We start from the raw sequence: 20271 nt of genomic DNA on the forward strand, positions 1-20271 counted from the left end.
GAAAACGTTTATATTTTTTTTTTTTATGATTGGATATTACTATTATCAATTTTATCTGAATTATTTCATTTACCAATAAATAAAAACAATGAGCAATAATATTTTTCCCACATTTTTACATCATTGTTTTTTTAAAAATAATTTCAAGAGAAACCATGAGACACACAATCTATTTAGTTCTCATTACCGGCGGCGCCTTCAAGTAACTCTTCCCTATGTACAGCATCAGTAGGGATATATGTGACTGTGTGTGATCCTAATTGTTGTTTTAACAATTTTCTGACATGTTGTTTTAAACACATTGGACGGTAGCTGGAGATCACTTGAATAAAAATTATCAATTATCATTTTAAATAAATTTCATCAACGTGAGAAATCTTTTATGATTCAACCCCCCCCCCCAAAAAAAATGTAGTAAAGTTTTACTCGTCTTCGTCTGTTGTGAATAAAATCTTGAAGAATATTTTTTATGACAATATTAAATATACATGTATACAATATACAACTTAATTATATACATGTATAAATAAATTATAATGCGGATTTAGCTTGAAATAATTTTATATTACGTGCTATGTGTGCTTATAAAAACATACTATATCACCTGGCCATAACACAATAATTTGTTGAAATCCCGAAAAATTTAACCTAAGTCCCGAACCGTCTTTACCCAAGTCCCGAACCGTCTTGTCGCTAGTCCCGAAACGTCGTATTAGTTAGTCCCGAAACGTCGGGGTCCCGAAACATCGTGCACCCACCAAAGGTCAAACGGCGCATTCGGCGTACGCCGGATTGACAAATGAAGTCCCACCAAGGTCTTACGCCGGGTTGACCCCAGATTGACCCCGCAAAGGGGTCACATATACTTTTTGACAATGAATCTATGGAGCAAATTAAAAAAAAAAATTAAATAAAATGGGATGAATAAATAATTTTTGGGACCCCCCTCCTCCAAAAAAAAAAAAGAAGAAAAAAAAAAAGAAAATTCACAGTCATTTTCATTAAGTCGCTGGACCTACTTATATTTTGCAAAAAAGTAGCACTGTCAATAGATACACCACTGAGTAAAAAAAAAAAAAAGGAATCATATGCATATTTTATTGTTTGTATTAACACATAGTTGGTTTTTCGATCGGGATCGGCATGCCCTGTTTACAAATGTAAAAAATAAATATTTATTGTCGTCAAGCAAGACAGGGCATGCGCTTTGACTCTCAATCAAGCCTCTCTAGTTTTATGATACCTTTTCTTTCGAAGTATTATATTTATTGATGTATTGTTTTATATAAAATCAAGCGTAGAGAAACTCTTCTGAGGTGACTAGAAACGCGCACCTGCGAAATATGAGAGCCTTTTTGAGAGGTCACGATGGAAGTGACCATCAAGTTTTGCCCAAGCTAACGACCGTGGGTTGTGATGGATGTGATGTATTAATAAAGGTACGTGGATTTATTTCACATCTTGTAACACCAAGTTTCAACGTATTTACCAAGAAAATGATACTATAGAATAACATTAGGCCTAAAGTTGAGTTCAAATTAATATTTTACTGCATATAACTATTATTAAATTGTGAAAAAAGGAAAGCACAGCACAAAGTAATGACATTTTATGATTCCAAGATATCGAATATGGTTCCAATAAGTATATGCTGATATATTTTACATGTTATACATGTATGAACTGTATATGTCTCTGATTTTTTATTTACAGACTGGTGGTGTAGATATGCAACATGCAGTTATTGAATACAATGATCAGGAAAACGTATATGTATTAAAAGATTTGAATACTGCACAAGGCACATATGTTAATGACTGTCGCATTCAAAATGCTGCAATAAGACTAGCCCCAGGAGACCAGATAAAATTTGGATACATGGGGACATTATATGAATTTGTAGTTGATAGTCAACAAAATGTAAGTTACAGTTGATAAGTAAATTATTTCATGACAACTGTCTCAAGGTTAAAACAACTGACAAAATAAATTCATTTGTGCATTATCATAATGAAATATTTAATTATTTCTTTAAGTACATAACATTTGTTTAAAATGTAGTTCTTATAATTAGTACAGTATAAATTGCATATTTGGAACTCCTTTTTGCCAATGGGTAGAATTCTCTTTAACCCAGTTCTATTTAAGGAAGTTTTATTGTAATTTTCAGCATTTTATCAAACATTTAGACATCAGTCAGTTATGATATAAAAGAAACTTAAAAATTGTGAAAGACAAGAGCCTCATTGCTTAAATTTTTGTCAACATAATTTACTCTGTCCAGGTCTCCTGTCCACCAGTTCACACTCAGCAAACCTGGAATCAGCCATTGACATTGCTCCAAGAGGTGACCAATGAACAATCCATGCTAGGTCAACCCCAGCAAATGTCCTACACAGCACAACAAGGACAGATTTTTAACACTACTTCAACACTGCCATTCCTACAAACTGGAACTGCCACATTTACAATTCCTTCCACTGTGTGGACCCCCTCAGACCGCAATACTTTACCCCGTCCCCCAATTTCCATGAGAGGAAGACCATTAAGTGCTGGGTCAGCTCGCAGAGTTCAGACAGTGGGAGGGACCCCAGTTCCTTCACCTGCTCCATCAATGCCACAAAGTAAGAATATAAATACATATCCATCTCATAATGATGCATACATTGTAATCTTTGTATTTTTTTTTTTATAAAACCTAGGATAAGGAACTTCATAAAGAACTGTAGACAGAGTAACTCATCAGTGATACATGTTGATTTAATAGGTGTAAGAAATGGTTGGGTAAATGCCAATTCTGGAAGACAACAAGTGAATCAGAATGTAGACATCAGCAAGATCCAAGAAAAGGTAGGCATCTACATGTCTCTTCTACAAATTGTTTCCACAATCCAACATAACTATGATCTGTTTTGGAGTATTGGGTTCATATATATATTTCTGAAAAAGTAATTACAGTAAAACTCGGTCAAAGTGAAGTCTTAGGGAACTGTGAATTTACTTTGCTATATCCTTAACTTGTTATATTAGTATAACAAATTTCTTAAAATATATCTAGGGAATGGGCGAAAATAAAACAGGGGCGACAATTTCCCTGTATACAGTATTTAAAATTTTGTGATCTTCAAGAATTCAATATAAAAGATGTAGACTTACAAAAAAATTTTGCTTTATCAATAAATTGGCTATACATGTACATGTATGCATTTTCTTACTATATGAGTTTAACTATAGTAAACACTTTATATAATTGAAAGAATTCTCTTTAGGAACAAAAAATAATGCAGCTCAATGGAGAAGTAGGAAGACTAAGAGAAGTAGAAATGGAATCCTTCCGTAAAGACGCCTATATCCAAACACTACAGCAGATGGTGCATGATTTGAAATCCAAGTTTGCCGAGCAGCAGCCCCTGATAATGGGACAGGATGTTAATCTGACACAGAAGATTTGTCAGTTAGAGAATGAAGTCACTACTAAAGAACAGGAACTGAATGCAGTCAAAGAACAGGTACCCAGGCTCAGACAACGCACATGACCAAATTTCTATAAATAAGCATCAATGCTATAATTGCAGATGTGTTATTACTGGTATAAGGAATGCAAATTAGAAAAAAACATAAACTTAAGTTGAGTTTACTAAATTATTTTTTATTTGATATACACAAAAAAAAAACAAAAAAAATTTAAAAATGTAACGAGGTTATTAACACATTTTTGGCAATAAATGTTTGTAATTGATTATTTTGTGATTGTAGCTGAGTAGCTTACAGTTTCAACAGCAGCCATCATCAACAACAGTATTGGAGACAGATAATAAAGAGACCAATCAAATGAAGATTGAGTTAGAGAGAGCCAAGAAAGAAAGAAACATCACCTCTGGCCTCGTTACACAAATGCAGAAAGATATGGCTAACAAGGTCTGAACTCAAATTATTTTATTCAGTTGGTAAAATTATTCATAAATCTGTGACAGTCTATGAAAATGTTCTGTAATATTTTAGAGGAGTCAATATGCAAACCCAAAACTTTTGTAGAAATATCAGTATTTCTGTTTTTAGGATACCACTATTAGTAAACTCACACGTGAGATTGAGATGTTGAGGAAGGAAGTTCGGGAACGAGACATACAAATTTCTTCTGTTTCCAATAAGGTCAGTGATCTTTTATTATTGGTTATTTTTGCATTTAAAAAAGGCAGTTTATTTGTTAATATTCAATGTCTAATGCTCAACAAAGATTGTATCTTTGGACCTTTAGAACTCACGCTCATAATTAATTATGTTGCATGATTGAAAAAGTAAAGAGATGTAAATGTCAACAGTTTACTTATACTATATTCCAGCTTTCGAAGTCTAAAGAAACTCCACTGAAATCCACAGAAGATAGAGATGCTCGTGAGAAGGAACTTATTAGCCTTCGACAGGTAGGACAAATCTAATTCATTTCTACTATCTTCTGAAAATTTCTTTAGTTAAAATATGGGGATATTGGTTATTTGTATGACTTACACTCATTTTCATTCATTGCATGCTGTAGAACACATCTGTATATCTGTGCATAAGAAGATTTTTTTTTTATATGAGGGTTCCTTTTTAACACCAAACACATCAATCCATACAGACCTTGAAATGTTTTACTTCACCATTTCTGCGTTCACTGACTGTGCGCTATTCCTTCACGTCTTGCGCTGTTCCCTCACGTCTTGTGCTCTCCCTTCACATTTAGCGCTCTTCTGTCACATTTTGCGCTTGTCCTTCACATCTTCTGGTTTCTTTTTATTTGTGCGCAACATTACAAAGATTGAGATAGGTGCAGTCATGATCCCACATCAAAATACAGGTGCTCTATAATAATCACTATGTTCATCCATTTGTTAAATGGTCATCCATTCCTTACCGATCAAAGGTCAAAATGTTGACCATGAGATTGATAATCGGGTACTTTTAATTCTTCAGACTTAGATTTACTACATCGAAATTTGCATGGTTACATATAGTTCGTCAAGCCAGTCAGAAAAAAAGGTCAAGGTCAGGGTGTCAAGGACATCAATATTACCATTTCAAATACCAGTAATTACAATGCTGTAACTTAATTAGGTTTGTTTTTTTAACTTGCAGACTTTATATTTACTGTATAGGTTAGGGTGGTTTGAGGAAAACACATATACATTTTGAGGCCAATCAATCAAAGATCAAGATATTATTGATTTTTCTGCTTTTGAACACATTTTTATGTGACACAGTGTTGAGATAATTTCCACCTTCATAATTTATATTCAGTATAAGGGTCACAAATTGTTAAAAGAGATACCCAAGCATTTTGAGAATGCTTGGTTAAAGGTCAAGATATTTATAGGAGTACACATAACCTGTATGACTTTGTCAGTTTTCTACATTATATGAAAAAAATTAGCTTTTGATCAAAGATTAGAATATATGCTGTATAAATCTGTATATAAGTTTAACAGTTTGCGATACTGCATTCTCTATGACCCTGCCCATGGTTATGGCCTGCTTTGCTGTTCGCTTAGAAGCTTTCATTTTGCGCCCATTCATGAGTGGCAAAGTAGAACATTTCGACAATGGAATAATTTTTGTAATACAATTTTATTTTCTTCAACCTCTTCAGTAAGATACAATACATGTCTCCAAAACTGTATATTATATGTACATGTTTTTCAAACTTTGAAGGTGTTAACTAATTCTTATCTAGTAGTTGCAGAGAAATATCTATACATATATTTTCTTTATACCTCCTTCATAGATGTGGATGGGATATAACTAATTAATTTTATGCCTTAATAAGTACTGGTTAAATGTTCTTTTACAAACTTTAAAATAAATTTTAAGCATGCTTTTTTGTAGTGTATCCTTTTTCATGCACAATTACACATATCTTTCACTCTATGTATATATTCATTTAATATCAGGACTTAGATTATTTTGAGGTAAGTGTCTTGTAGCATCCACTAATTTTATTTTGATTATTAATGTCCAGCAGCTACCGGTATAGTCCATGAGCATGTTCCAAAACCTGAATTACAGTTATCATAATTAGCTGTTTATATATCAATATACTTAGCTATTTATGTAATATCATATATATATGTTTAATATTTAATTGTATCTTACCAAATATAATATATATAAAGGCATTAATTCTTTTAATTTGAATATCCGTCTATGTGTTAACTCTAATTAAAAGTTACGAGCATGAAAATTTGTAAATTAAATTAGTATTATTGTCCTGACATTAGTATATTAATTGTGTTAATATGGATTATTTATTTATATATATTTTATGGACCATTATCTTAAACTTTTGCTTGGAGTTTCTTTCAAATTAATCAACCTGATAATAACAGCCTTTCTATATCACATTAATTAAAAAGTATTAATCAAGACACTGCAATAATATGAGAAGTACAGTGTAATAAAGTTGATAATAAGCAATCTCCATCAATTGTTAGTGTGATGATGTAAGTATACAAAGCTTGTATGATTTGAATACATATATACCCACTTAAAGCCAGTGGATATAGACCAAAATATGTATTGCTGCTTACTCCTAAAATGAAATTGGCCATTGTTGTTAAAAATCATTGTCTATAAATCACAATGACCTTCAGAAAATGGAATTTGATTTATCTTTTTTGCCTTATATGCAATGCAGGTGTTTTAAAATGTATGTGCAGCATTAAAGAGTTCTTGAATGGGATTAAAGGAATTACTTGTACAATGATTGAGATACTGTTTGAACTAATGGGGTTCTGCCAGATTTCTGTAGAGGTTGTTTAGACTGTCACAATGCAGTGTATTTATTGCTAGATAAAATTCTTAGGGGGGATAAATGAGTAAAAATCTGGCTAACATTTTTTTTTCTTTTTTTTTCTTTTACTCTTTTAACTTTATCATTGCCAGATTTCTTATGTTTTCTTTTTTTATTATTATTTTGAAGATTTGATCAAGTTTTTTGACAGAAAAGTTTATAGACATAAATTCTTAGCTGTATTATTTCCATTAATGAATTTAATGAAACTAGATGATGGTTGTATATATCACCATTAGGTTCCTGCACAGATTAAAGATCACACAAATAAAATTTACTGGTACTTGCACTAAGTAACATTAACTTGATGTAAATGTTTGATAAGTTTTATCAGATATGCCTTTAGCATTGATGGAGAATTTTTTTTTCTAATTCAGCATAAAACTAAATAAATATTTGAGTACATTAACTGTTGATAAATGTATTAAGATATGAATGTAAATCAGACTATTTTGGCATGAAAAGTTACGTACCAGTATGTACAAAAACCTTACATTTCAACTCTCCTTTCAGAAATTCAAAACTGCAGAAAACAAAATGCAGGAACAGCAAGAGTTAATTAACACACTGAAACAAGAATTAGAAAAATCAAAAGTCAGTATCTTTGATGAGAAAAGCCAGCAGAAGAAACTTGAGACTCAGATTGACCAGCTTAAGTCCGAGCTGTCTGACGTCCAGCGGACAGAGCGAGTGGTCAGAATTGACCTGGAGCAGGCCACCAAAAGGGTACTAGAATGTTTCTGTAGCTACACTTTAATTCCCCTGAACTCAAATTGGCCAATGAGAGTATATAGTTACAATTAATATAAAGCAACACTTTCCCATTCTAACTTAGTTTATGTACAAGTAGCTACACTTTCCCATTGTAATTAGTTAATATAGCTTCACTTTTCCCTTGTATTAACTTGTGAACTGATTTATTTCAATACGATTAATTACAATGAGTTTATCAGTGCTACCTGAAATTGCATGACATTCATATCAGAGTAGACAAGTAGGGATCACATTTGTTTTTAAAACTTTTGTTGTCACCTGCAAAACAATATTTTACCTTTAAAGACAGTTAGTTCATTAAGTGTTGTGTGGATTTAAGAATCTGAGGATATCAGTATACATTGGTTTTTCTATCTTATCATTGAAAATTTGAAATAAGTTACATTGTTTTAAGTGAATCTGTTAAAATTTTTGTAGCTGGAGAGATTCAGAAACAGAGTTGTTCAGGCCGCCTACTCATCAGGGTCAGCTAAGGCTCCAGAAGGGGAGATAACTGATGATCAGCTGGTGGAGACCTTGAAGAAGTTGGTGGAGGAAAGAACAGAGTTTGATGCCAAGGTCAAAGAAATGGAAAAACAGCTAAAACTCACTGACAGTAGCAGCAATGTGTTTAAACGCAACATCACCAAACTACGTACAGATCTGGAAAAATCAATTGTGAGTTATGCCCTTTTTTTGATAATTCTTATTTTAAATTATTCAATAATTCTCAACATAAGAAAAAATAGAAATGGATATCTTGGATAAAAACAATATTTGTTTTTACATGTGTTAAAATACACAAATATGGATCAAAATCAAAAAGAAAAAAATCTGACATATTCTTTGATCAATTATTTCTATTTTGCAGGAAAATTTAAAGACAAATGGATTCCTGGTGACTAGCCTGAAGCATGAAATGGACTTGTTACAGTCAGTGACAGGAGATGAATCTATTTTGTGGATGAGAGACTGCCTTCTTCAGCTTCTGACCCATGTCTCAGCATGGGAGAAGGATATAGAGACATCTCTACAGACATGTGGCATCAACATCAACCTCTCTAACGATGGTAGGAACATCTCTATTTTAATGTTCTATAACAGTAATTCTCTCTCTCCTGCAGCAATTTTTTATTTTTTCAGATAAATTTGTGTTAGAATTGAATTTTGAACTGATCATAAAAATGTCTGTAAATTAAATCTGATCTTGTCTAGCTGTGTGTAATGAAACGTTTGTAGGCATATAATTCGATAATTGTTAATGGTGTCTATAACTCTGATTTTAGGTCCAGGAAAGCATATTGTAAGCTTGCATTCTAAGTTAGAAGTTGTACAGAAAGAAAAAGAGAATTTAGCAGCTAAGTTGGCAAACACAGAACAACAGTTTAAGTCAGAGCTGGAGATGAAGATTCAGGTCATGAAGGAGGAAAATGAGAATATAGTGAAGGATGCAATAGAGAAAACCAGGGCAGAGGGTGAGTTTTATTTTTTATAATCTAGCTTTGATTTTGAATCTCATCTGTCATTTTAGGAAAGGATTGGCTTATTTGATCCAATTTGTGTGTGTTTATATTGAAAATACATTTCCCGCAATGTATTATCTGTATTCAATATTTTTTTGATATGTTCATGCACTTCTTATTCATATAAAGCAACTTATTTGAATGCATGTACATTTTTTTTTCAAAGTAATGTATGAATTTGAATAAGATTTTTAAAATTGGTTATAAAACATGTGGATAATTATAAATGAACTTTTTTTGTCAGGTGAGGAGAAATTAAACAAGGCAATAGAAGAATTGAAGTTTGTAGAGGCAGAGAAGAGAGAGAATGCAATAGCTGGTGAACAGAAGAAAATAGAGGAACTGCAGGCAACAATTGAACAACTTAGAGAGGTAAGTCATATAGTAACCTGTGAACAATTTAGAGAGGTAAGTCATATAGTAACCTGTGAACAACTTAGAGAGGTAAGTCATATAGTAAACTGTGAACAACTTAGAGAGGTAAGTCATATAGTAAACTGTGAACAACTTAGAGACTAAAGTCAGATAGAAACCAGTGAAGAGCTTAGAGACTTAAGTCAGGTAGAACCAGGTAAGTCATTTAGTAAACAGTGAACAACTTAAGAAATAAGTCAGGTAGTAACCAATCAATGAAAACTTGTACAGGTAAGTCAGATAGTAACCAGTGAACAACTTAAAGACAGAAGTCAAAAATATTAACTGATGATCAATTAGAGACTTAACTCAGATACTAACCTGTGAACAACTTAGAGAGATGAGGTCAGATGGTTATAATTGTGAAATTAAGTCACAATGTCATTAACTGAAAAGCTAGAAAAGGAAATTAGATTAATATCAAATAATGTAGATTGTTCAATGAAAGTCACAATAAACAAAATTTGAATGGTAAGTCTCAAAATGTAAGTCAGGTGGTTATCATTAACAAAGTAGATGCTGATATTTCTTGAAATGGTTGAAGTGGGAAATCAGTTTCAGTTAGCATCATTCTAATGTACCTTAATTAAAGAGCATTGGTGTACATAAGATCTGTGCATCTTAGGCTTTTAAAGCTTGCATTACCTTGCTTTTCCACTTTTTATAGCTTAATATTCATGAAGCATGAAAAATAATCTCAAATGTTTGTTACAGAGTCTTCAGGAGAAACAGAGAGAATTTGAGGAGAGGTTACAAGAAGCAACTACAACCATCCAACAAATCGATGAATACAAAGCAGTACAGCTTGAATTGGAGGCCAAGATACAGGCCTTAGAGACAGAAAAACTGGAGCTCAATGCCCAACTCTCTACAGAGGCCCAAGACAGGGATAAAAAGTATGAACAGGACATTGAGGCCTTCAAGGAGCAAAACAAGCAGCATTCAGTCACCATCTGTGCAATGGAAGAAAGGTTGATCAAGCTGATGAAAAAGAACAAAGATTATCAGGAAGAAATCACAGTCCTGAAGAAAACTATTCAAGGTATGGGTATTTGGTTTTAGGAAAGGCGTTAAATAAACTAAGCACACAAACAAAGAAAACTACACACATCAAATCAGCTGTTTTTAATGTATAAGCTATTATAAAATAATTTTAAGACTTTAGATATAAGTGTACAAAGGAGATGTGACAAAATGAGTAAACTGTTCAAAAAAGTGCATGTAGTACTAACAAATTTTCCCTTAAGTTTTTTTTAGCTCACCTCGACGAAGTCGAGATGAGCTTATGCTATACCCCGGCATCGGTGTCGGCGTTAGTGTCGGCGATCCGGTTAAAGTTTTAGGAGCAAGTCCATTCCCAAGTAACTATAAGCCCTACCTGGACCAAACTTGCATGGATGATGCATCTAGGGATGGACACTACCACACTTGCTTCGGATGCTGGATTTGACCTAGATTTTCCAGTTGAGTGACCAGGTTAAAGTTTTTGGAGCAGGTCCATTCCCAAGTAACTATTAGCCCTACCTGGACCAAACTTGCATGGATGATGCATCTAGGGATGGGCACTACCACACTTGCTTCGGATGCTGGATCCGATCTAGATTTTCCAGTTGAGTGACCAGGTTAAAGTTTTTGGAGCAGGTCCATTCCCAAGTAATTATAAGCCCTAACTGGACCGAACTTGCATGGATGATGGATCTAGGGATGGACACTATCACACTTGCTTCGGATGCTGGATCTGACCTACATTTTCCAGATGAGTGACCAGGTTAAAGTTTTTGGAACAGGTCGATTCCCAAGTAACTATAAGCCCTACCTGGACCAAACTTGCATGGATGATGCATCTAGGGATGGACACTACCACACTTGCTTCGGATGCTGGATCTTACCTAGATTTTCCAGATGAGTGACCAGGTTAAAGTTTTTGGAGCAGGTCCATACCCAAGTAACTATTGGCCTTACCTGGACCAAACTTGCATGGATGATGGGTCTAGGGATGGACACTACCACACTTGCTTCGGATGCTGGATCTTACCTAGATTTTCCAGATGAGTGACCAGGTTAAAGTTTTTGGAGCAGGTCCATACCCAAGTAACTATTGGCCCTACCTGGACCAAACTTGCATGGATGATGGATCTAGGGATGGACACTACCACACATGCTTCGGATGCTGGATCTGATCTAGATTTTCCAGATGAGTGACCAGGTTAAAGTTTTTGGAGCAGGTCCATTCCCAAGTAACTATAAGCTCTACCTTGAACAAACTTGCATGGATGATGCATCTAGGGATGGGCACTACCACACACATGCTTCGGATGCTGGATTCGACCTAGATTTTCCACATGAGTGAATTTAAGCCATATTTTAACCAAATTAGCATGGATGATGTAGCTAGGGATGGTCACTTCCAGACTTGCTTTGGATTCTGAATCTGACCTACATTTTCCAGATGAGTGACCAGGATAATTTTTTTGGAGTAGCTATATAAGATTATGGCCTGTTATGATTAAACTTGCATAGATGGTGCATCTAAGGATGAAAACTTCCAGACTTACTTTGGATGTTGGAACTGACCAAAATTTTCTTGATTAGTAAACAGGATAAACGTTTTTTGAACAGGTCTATTTCCAAGTAACTATAAGTCGTACTTAAACCAAAATTGCATGGACATCGATCTTGGGATGTACACTAAATAAAAAAAAATATGATGTGAAATTTGCCGTACTTAAAGATAACATTCGTCGAGGTGAGCTTTGTAATCTTTGATTACCTATGTTTTCTGATTCTGTTTGTTTTCTTTCATTACTGTAGAAATGAAGGCAGAGATGATACAATTAAAGGATAAGGCAGCAGTTGCAGCCCAAACCAAACCAGTGCCTCCTCCCAAGCCAAAGGTCATTGTACAGAAACCCTCCGAGGACTATGTAGCAATGGAGCAACTTGTAGTGGTGTTGAGGTAAGATTCTTCAAGGGAGACAACTGGCATATATATCAGCTAAATAAAGTGTAAGAAAAATATCACTGACAAGCCTCATCATTAGCCAATTTTTATATTATGTACCATTAATTTATCTTTAAGAAATTTATTTTCTTCTTTGTTTTCAGGAAGGAGAATAGTGATTTGAAGAACACAATTCAGAGTCGAGACGATGTGATTTTGGGTCTGAGGAGGGATCTTGCTGGAGCTCATGCCAGACTCTCTGATATTACAGGTAAATCTATAATATTGACATTTATCAAAATCATAGCATTATAACACAGACTATAACTAAAAGTATGTTCAGCCAAAAAAAAAATTAAATCTGATTTCTAGGGAGATGAATACTTTATTTGTGGAATTGATACGCTTCTTTGTAATTATAAGGTGAACTGAGTGAAAACCAGAAACAAGAGATGGAGAAATATAAGGAGAAGTTAACACAGAGGGAGAGAGAGATAGAGGGATTAAGACAGCAGATGGCCAAGTTATCTAAAATCATCGACAAACAGAAGGACGAAATCAAGACATTACAGAAACAACTCAGGTCAGTATCAGCTTTTAAGTTTTATTTACATTCCAAATTAAATCTGCTATATGTTCCTTATTAAAAAAGAAATGTTATATTTCCCAATTCTAATATCTCCCCCTTCCAAATATAAATATCTTACTATTATAATGCTATTCCAAAAATGATGATATTCATGTCTTTCAAAAAAATACTGTACTGTAATATTTTGTCATTATGAAATACATGTACATGTATGCACTTCTCACTTCATGACATCAAAGACTCTACATATATCATTAGATGAGACTTGTTTGTTTTTACCAGCACAATAAATTATCCTAATAAACTTCAGAAAAGGACCATTTAAATGTTTTGTATTCTTTAAAGAAGACTTAACAAATTATAACAGATTGTTCACTATGTAGAACTGCAACCAATATTGCATTGTTCAACAATCAACAATCATGTAAATTAAAATCATTGTGTATTAAAAGGTTTATAAATAGGACTGCCAGTATTTTAAAAAATATCAATGTTGTGGAAATTTAAATGCCCTAGATATCTTATGAATGCATACTGTTGAAAATATATTAAAGATTTCAATGATACAATACAAAACAAATCAATAGGCTTATTGACTTAGGATCATACTTTTTGTGATATTTAATTAGTTACACCTAGGTGTTTAGCATGTAAAACACAGTTTTCTTTCTCCTCTTTACAATGGATTTTTGTATATAATTCCTACTGGATAACAGATATAAGAACTCTGTTGGAGAAATATTAATTGAGAATGTGGTACACTTAATAGTGAGGAGAAGGCCATTGCCATCAAATTCCAATCCAACATGGATGAGAAGAACAGAAGAATCAAAGAACTGGAATTAGATGTGGAACGAGAGAGATTAGAGCAGAAGAAACAACTGGATATCCTTGATCAGGAGGTAAGCCAGATCCAGTTATCTAAATGTTAATCAGTATTCCAAAACATAACCAAGTGGTATTAAATAAGGTATTGTCATACTTAGTAAGATTTTGTAAAACCATGGCAAAGAACAAGGTACAGTGAGGAGAAAATCTGGCCCATTATCTGACAGAAATGATGATAGTTTGTGGTGAAAGTCTTGATAAAACTTTTGTCATTGTAATCCTTCCCCATACAACTGGAAGCTGGATCCACTCCTAATCCCTTAAGATCAATACTCAGTTTGAAGTGGATGTATCTGCAGGTGTAAAACCATGATTTATTGGATTTTTTTTTTTTTAGCTAAGATGGAACTACAAAGTGCACTTATCTTACTTTGTTCTTTTTATACATACATGTCTATGCAAGACATATTTATTGCATAATTTTTCTAAACTATGGTGGAGGATAAGTCTTGTTTTAAAATAAGAATTTTTGTTTGAAGACTCTTTAAGAAGATGTTGAATCTGTTTTACAGGGCAGGATAACCTCTGAGCTAACAGCCCTTGGGGCTCAATGCCGAGGGGAGAGGCATGAACAGGTCATTGCTCGACAGAGAGAGGCGTTGGCTGAACTCAGACACAGGTGTAAAAACCTAGAACAAGCCAAACCACCTTGTAAGTTAGAATTTTTTTTTAATCTTCTATATGTGAATAATGTAGAATGTCCATCTGAAAAGTAAAATGAAAATTTTCTGTAATTATGACTATTTTTGAACAGAAAATGGAGATAAAATTTAAGCTTCATTGACCCTCTTATAAGAGAGATAACTCTTGCAAGGATACATGATTATTATTCTTTTGTTGTCAAGTTAAAAGGCCATTTCTTTCAAATTTGGCCCCAAAGTAATGCTGAAAATATGTGCCTTTTTATAGTGAATTAGATTTCTTTTGGAAAATCAATCCCATTGAATTAAATCTTTAAATGAGTAAACAGAGTGATGATGACACATAAAAAAATTCAGTGTACCATGCAAGGCAAAATATGAGGAAAAAACAAACAAAACAGTGATTTATCTATTTAGAGTTATCTCTCTTAGCATACAGTACCTCCTTTAATGAACTACAAACAAACAAACAACCCCCCCCCCCCCCCCCAAAAAAAAAAAAAAAAACTAAACTAAAAACTATCATGTTTCAGTTGATAATAGAAAAAGGTATTGAGGTATCAGTTCAGTAGTAAGAGATAACAATTTTTTGCAGTGCCAACCCAGGATCAAGCCCTACAGCAAGTGATTATGCTGAAGAAAGAGCTCGCCGAGATCAAAGCCAATCAGGCACTCTCAGAAAATAGCGAGCTGTCCTCTGGGCTTGAGAGGGAAGTCTCCAGAGCGAGGGGGATGCTAGGATCTGTCAACGCCGAGGCAGATATGGAGAGGAGTGCTCACAGGGAAACTATGGATGCCTTGGATGCCAGTGAGAGCTCAGTAAGTTACACAAAGTTGCTTTGCATAAAAGTTAGGAAGGCAAAGGTAGTGTATATGGAATGTAAAAAAAAAAACAAATAATAATGAAAAAAAATACATTGGCATTATCATACATCAAGAAATGAACTTATAATTTCCTATAATGCAAAGGAATTACAATTCATTAGGTCATAACAAAAGTACTTGTTTTCTTCATTCAAGAAATATCTTAAGCAGCCATGTTGAATATCTGTAAAGTAAGTCATGGAGTAATTTTTGCTTCTATTTCAGTATATAACATTACTGAGGGCAATGGCCAGTTGTCTAGAGATGGAGTCAGTTGATGGACTTCGTCCTATTGGTCACATTCCTAAAGATGAGCGAGACAGACTATTGGTGGAGAGAGAGAACACCTGTCAGATTCTAGCCAATAGAATCAAAGTCTTACAGGAGAGAATTGCCAGGAAGGAGGAGCTACTGCAGGGATATGAGAGAGATTTGGCAAAACTGAGGTAGAGAATATAAAACCCTTCCAAGCTTTTTAGATGTTGATTGGTTGGTTTGATGTGAAATTGTACACTGAGTTTATCTCTGCCAACATGTAACAACTACAGTCTTGTTTGAACGTCTATGGAACAGCTTCCATAGCCATATCCTCTTTGTTTTGAAGAAATTTGAAATAACTGGGCTTGGAAGAAAAGTATTCATACAAAGTAATTTACAGTGAACTATTCCTTATGCAATGCCCTGCCTAAATACATGTAAATACTGTATACAGGGAAATTTTCGCCTCCGTTTTAATTTCGCCCCTTTCTCCCTACCCTCATTTGGGCGAATTTAAAACGGGGCGAATTCAAAGAATACAGTATAATTTCTTAAACAAAACTATGAATGGGCGAATTTAAAACGGGGCAAAATTGTTTGCATGTGTGAAAGGGCGAAAATAATACGGGGCGAAAATAACCCTGTATACAGTATAGTTGATTTTCAGTATTTTGAACATCCATATTTCAATTATCAAGGATGTCGGGAGTCCTAACCACTTCTATTTTGGTATATGAACCTTGATATCTCAAACCTTTGGAAATCTTGAAGTTTTAGCTTGGTCACATCAATTTCTAGATAATGAAGTTTGACTGTATTTATCAATACACGTATAATCATTAACTTAGAATGTCAAAAAGTCTATGCATATTTGATTAAATTCATCATGACCCTGCAGGCTTATACATGTTTTTAGCATAGTACATTAGAAATAACAGGTTTATTTTTAACATGGACAAAAATTTCCTGGATTCATGAGGAATCTGCACTTCAAACAAGGACATATTTGTGATTGCAATTAGAGGCAATACATGTGCATTTGAAGTGCACAAGTCTTCTTCAATTGTGCATTTACATTGATTCTGTGCATCAAATTTGACTGAATTTCCTGTAATAATAAATTTTAATAGTTTATATCTAACATTTTGAAGCACATGTACCATGTGTACCATGAGAACATTAAAGGAAATGAATGCGAGGGATAATTAAATCTTAGCTTGAAGTGGATTTCTACGTGTTTCTCGGTTGGGTCTTGATATTTATTCATTTAAGGAAGATCTTTAGGATCAAGGTCCACTTCATCAGCATGTGGTTTCCTGAAATTTCTGTATTAAACATAAAACATGAAAATGAATAGTTACGAGTGGGAATTGAACTTTTAATGTGATAAATATTGGCCATATGATTGTAGACAGGAAATATCATGTAACTATTTCTTTCCTTTATTTTAGACAAGCCCAGGAACTAGCCAACAGAAACTCCAAACAAGTGGATAATCTAGCAGTAAGGATCCATTATAAATAGAAAGCACTAATCTTATCATCAGTAAAAAGAACTTAAAAAATATTGATTGTTGAGGTTCAGCAGCAATTAAATTGAATTGGGAAAAGTATCTATAATGCAAAATGAGCTCTTCCTATCAAAACTTTTCCACTTATTCAAGAAATAATTGATTCTTGAACACATTTAGTATACATAGCACTTAAATTACAGAATGATGTTAAGAGTAGAACAGAAGAAACTCAGTATCTGAGGGAGTCATTGAGTCGGACTCGAGATCGACTCGACCAGGAGAAACGACTCAATAAAGCAATTAAACAACGCAAGGTAGACAAACTACAGTATTATAGATATCTTAAGTAAAACTTAATTGACCTTTTTCAATGCTATCTGAAAAGTAAATTGATAAGGACATTTTGTAGAGTGTTGGTTTATTTTTAGACTTTCCATTTGGAGAACGAGAGAATTCACCAGCAACAAGTCCCAGCTTCTCACCACTGTAAAGAGGAAGATATTTTTGGAAAGGTTGGTATGAATTAAACCAAAGGACTACTTGGTTCATTAATAGTGCAGTATAATTGACCTTCACAACTATAAACAGATTGCACAAAGATATTTTAGTGTTTTAAGTCATATAACACTGGTTTTTTTTTTTTTGTTCAGCTGTGATAGTTCTAAAATTTGATTTTTTTTGTAATTTTCAGAATTCAGCTCGAAGGAAAGCAACTAAGGAAGCACTGAAAAGGAGGAATTATGAAATTAACACACTGAAGAAAGAACTGTGCAGCAAGGAGCAGGCATTGTACGACACTGAAAACAGACTGTATACACTAGAACACAGTATAGTAAGTATGGTTACAAAAAAGCAAACAAAGAAACAAAAAAACAAATGCAAAAAAAAAAAAAAACCAGACACACACACACACACACAACAAAAACTGACAAGTTTTATATTTTTCCATATCAAAAAAAACAAAAACAAAAAACAATGGCATTTTTATTCTCTTGACATGTAATGAGATTTTGTTTTAATTTTCAGGGACTGGAGGGTAAACGGGAACAAGAGATAATTGAGTCTTAGTGTTTAACAATTTGATACAATATTGGCAATTACTCCAGATGTGCATTTAAAGTTTGAGACTAGACATAGATTCCTTTATATAGTGCTATACTATTTGTACTACTGGTACATGCTTTTTATAGTGAGGTAAACCATTTGATGGTATAAAAATAATAAAGGAAAATGTATTTTATACTTTAATGAGCTAATAGGGAAATTCATAGCATAAAATCTTTATATCTAATAGAATGTATAAATGTGTTTCTGATAGAGAATGAACGAAGAATTAGGTTTTTTTCTAGATTCTGTCAATATATAATGTTTTGATTTGAAAATGAAAATGATTTAAAATGCAAGGCATTATGTTCAATTGATTGTATTTTTTTCCCTTTTTAATGTATAATAATTGTATGAAAAGAGGTCTTGTTTCATTTAAAGGACTTTTTATAAAATTTGAAGATCTGAATTATTTGAATATTTACAACATAATTCAGTGAGTTATGATGCCAAATAAAATCAGATCTTACTTTACGTATCTTTATAGAACACAGATATGGCAACTGGTTCATTTTGCTAGTCCATTAGTATTATTAATAATTATGATGTTTTTGTGTGTATGAGTAAATGGACGAGAGAGATATTTTAAACATCTATGTAAGATTAAGCACAGCTGTGATAAGTAGATAACAGGGAGTTATAATTATATATCCGGGTTTGGGTACGTCTACATAGTGAGGTCTCTGATTAGTGAATTCTAATATTTTCTTTCTTCAAAATTGCATTATTTTACATTTTCTTCCAAGGAAATTAGATCAAAATATATATGTAATCAATCTGCATGAACATACATTGACATATTTCTGCATTGATCATATTAAAATATATCAAGAAATAAGAAATATTTGTTAATATTTCAGTCATTTACACTGAAATAATTTTGATTTCGTACTCTTAAGTCCATACTAATTTTTTACTGTTAGGTGTCTTTTTATATACATTTATATATATAATAGTATGCTTTGTTTTTGTTTATGTAGAATTTGTGACATTAGATAAAAATGTCAAAATTGTTGTAATAAATGGAAGTAGAAACGGGTTGCTTTTGTCGTTGTTTTACTTTCAGCATACAAGAGGATTATACTCTGACATTGCTCGAATAAAGTTTCATGCAGATCTGTTGCTCAATGGTTATAACAAATGGGATGGAAGTGAGTTATAAATCATGCAGCTTTTGTGAATAATTTAATGAATGTCAAATATCAGTCATATATCAAAGTTTTTAGCTGTCCACAATATGTCAAGAATTTGAGATATCAAACACTAATATCTGGTTCATATATAATGCATGGTATTTACTCAGCCCACATAGTGAAATAATTATGTTCACTTCTATTAACAAATACACTGTACGTGCTTATTTCCTATCTTAAATTCTTTACAGTTATCGATCACTTCCTTATTTTCTATATTTTACTACTATACTAGAATGTATCCAAGGCAAGACTAACAAGCTCTTAAAAGAATTTACATATATATATATATATATATTTTAGGAATGACTCTAATTCTTGGCCAAATTATTCGAGGATAACCTGGTTTGGGTCAGTTTACGCTTTATAATCCGCGAAGCGGATTATAAAACAGCGTAAACTGACTCAAACCAGGTTATCCTCGAATAATTTGGCCAAGAATTAGAGTCATTCCTTATAATTTAATTCTAAAATCATTAAACAACTGTGGGTGTAAAATTTCGTTGCTTTTTTTTAGTTCAAATTTGCCGCTCAATAATACAACCCTAGTAACGGAAGTGATGGGAAGCGAGGGGAGGTAAAAACTGATACATAGTCCTAGCAGCCATGTTTTTTGTTTACATGTGGTAAGATCCGAGTTACTGTTTGAAGTTAAAGGTACATTTATTAAATCTGGAATTTTCCATGAATCCCGAGGACTGGAAATGAGAGGATTGCATGGATACAGACGATTCAGCTGGTTGTCAGGGGGGTGTGTCCCC

At 33.3% G+C, this 20271-nt stretch overlaps 1 protein-coding gene across 1 annotated transcript; it reads left to right on the forward strand.

The window, feature by feature from the left end:
* The first annotated feature begins 1228 nt into the window (after positions 1-1228).
* Positions 1229-18544, forward strand: LOC133205736 (forkhead-associated domain-containing protein 1-like). Its single transcript, XM_061341603.1, has 26 exons — positions 1229-1439; positions 1714-1920; positions 2285-2624; positions 2768-2850; positions 3270-3509; positions 3757-3918; positions 4060-4152; positions 4344-4424; positions 7343-7555; positions 8021-8260; positions 8454-8652; positions 8869-9057; positions 9350-9477; positions 10234-10561; positions 12331-12475; positions 12625-12731; positions 12884-13043; positions 13819-13951; positions 14450-14588; positions 15174-15397; positions 15668-15888; positions 17152-17203; positions 17414-17527; positions 17642-17725; positions 17905-18045; positions 18240-18544. Exons 1-26 carry the CDS (start codon positions 1344-1346, stop codon positions 18279-18281), a joined length of 4161 nt encoding a protein of 1386 aa, XP_061197587.1. The 5' UTR covers positions 1229-1343; the 3' UTR covers positions 18282-18544.
* The last annotated feature ends 1727 nt before the right edge of the window (positions 18545-20271 follow it).

This window comes from Saccostrea echinata, unplaced genomic scaffold, assembly GCF_033153115.1.
Source record: "Saccostrea echinata isolate AGI-Se365-2 ecotype Australia unplaced genomic scaffold, CSIRO_AGI_Sech_v1 ptg000054l, whole genome shotgun sequence".
Taxonomy (NCBI): Eukaryota; Metazoa; Mollusca; class Bivalvia; order Ostreida; family Ostreidae; genus Saccostrea; species Saccostrea echinata.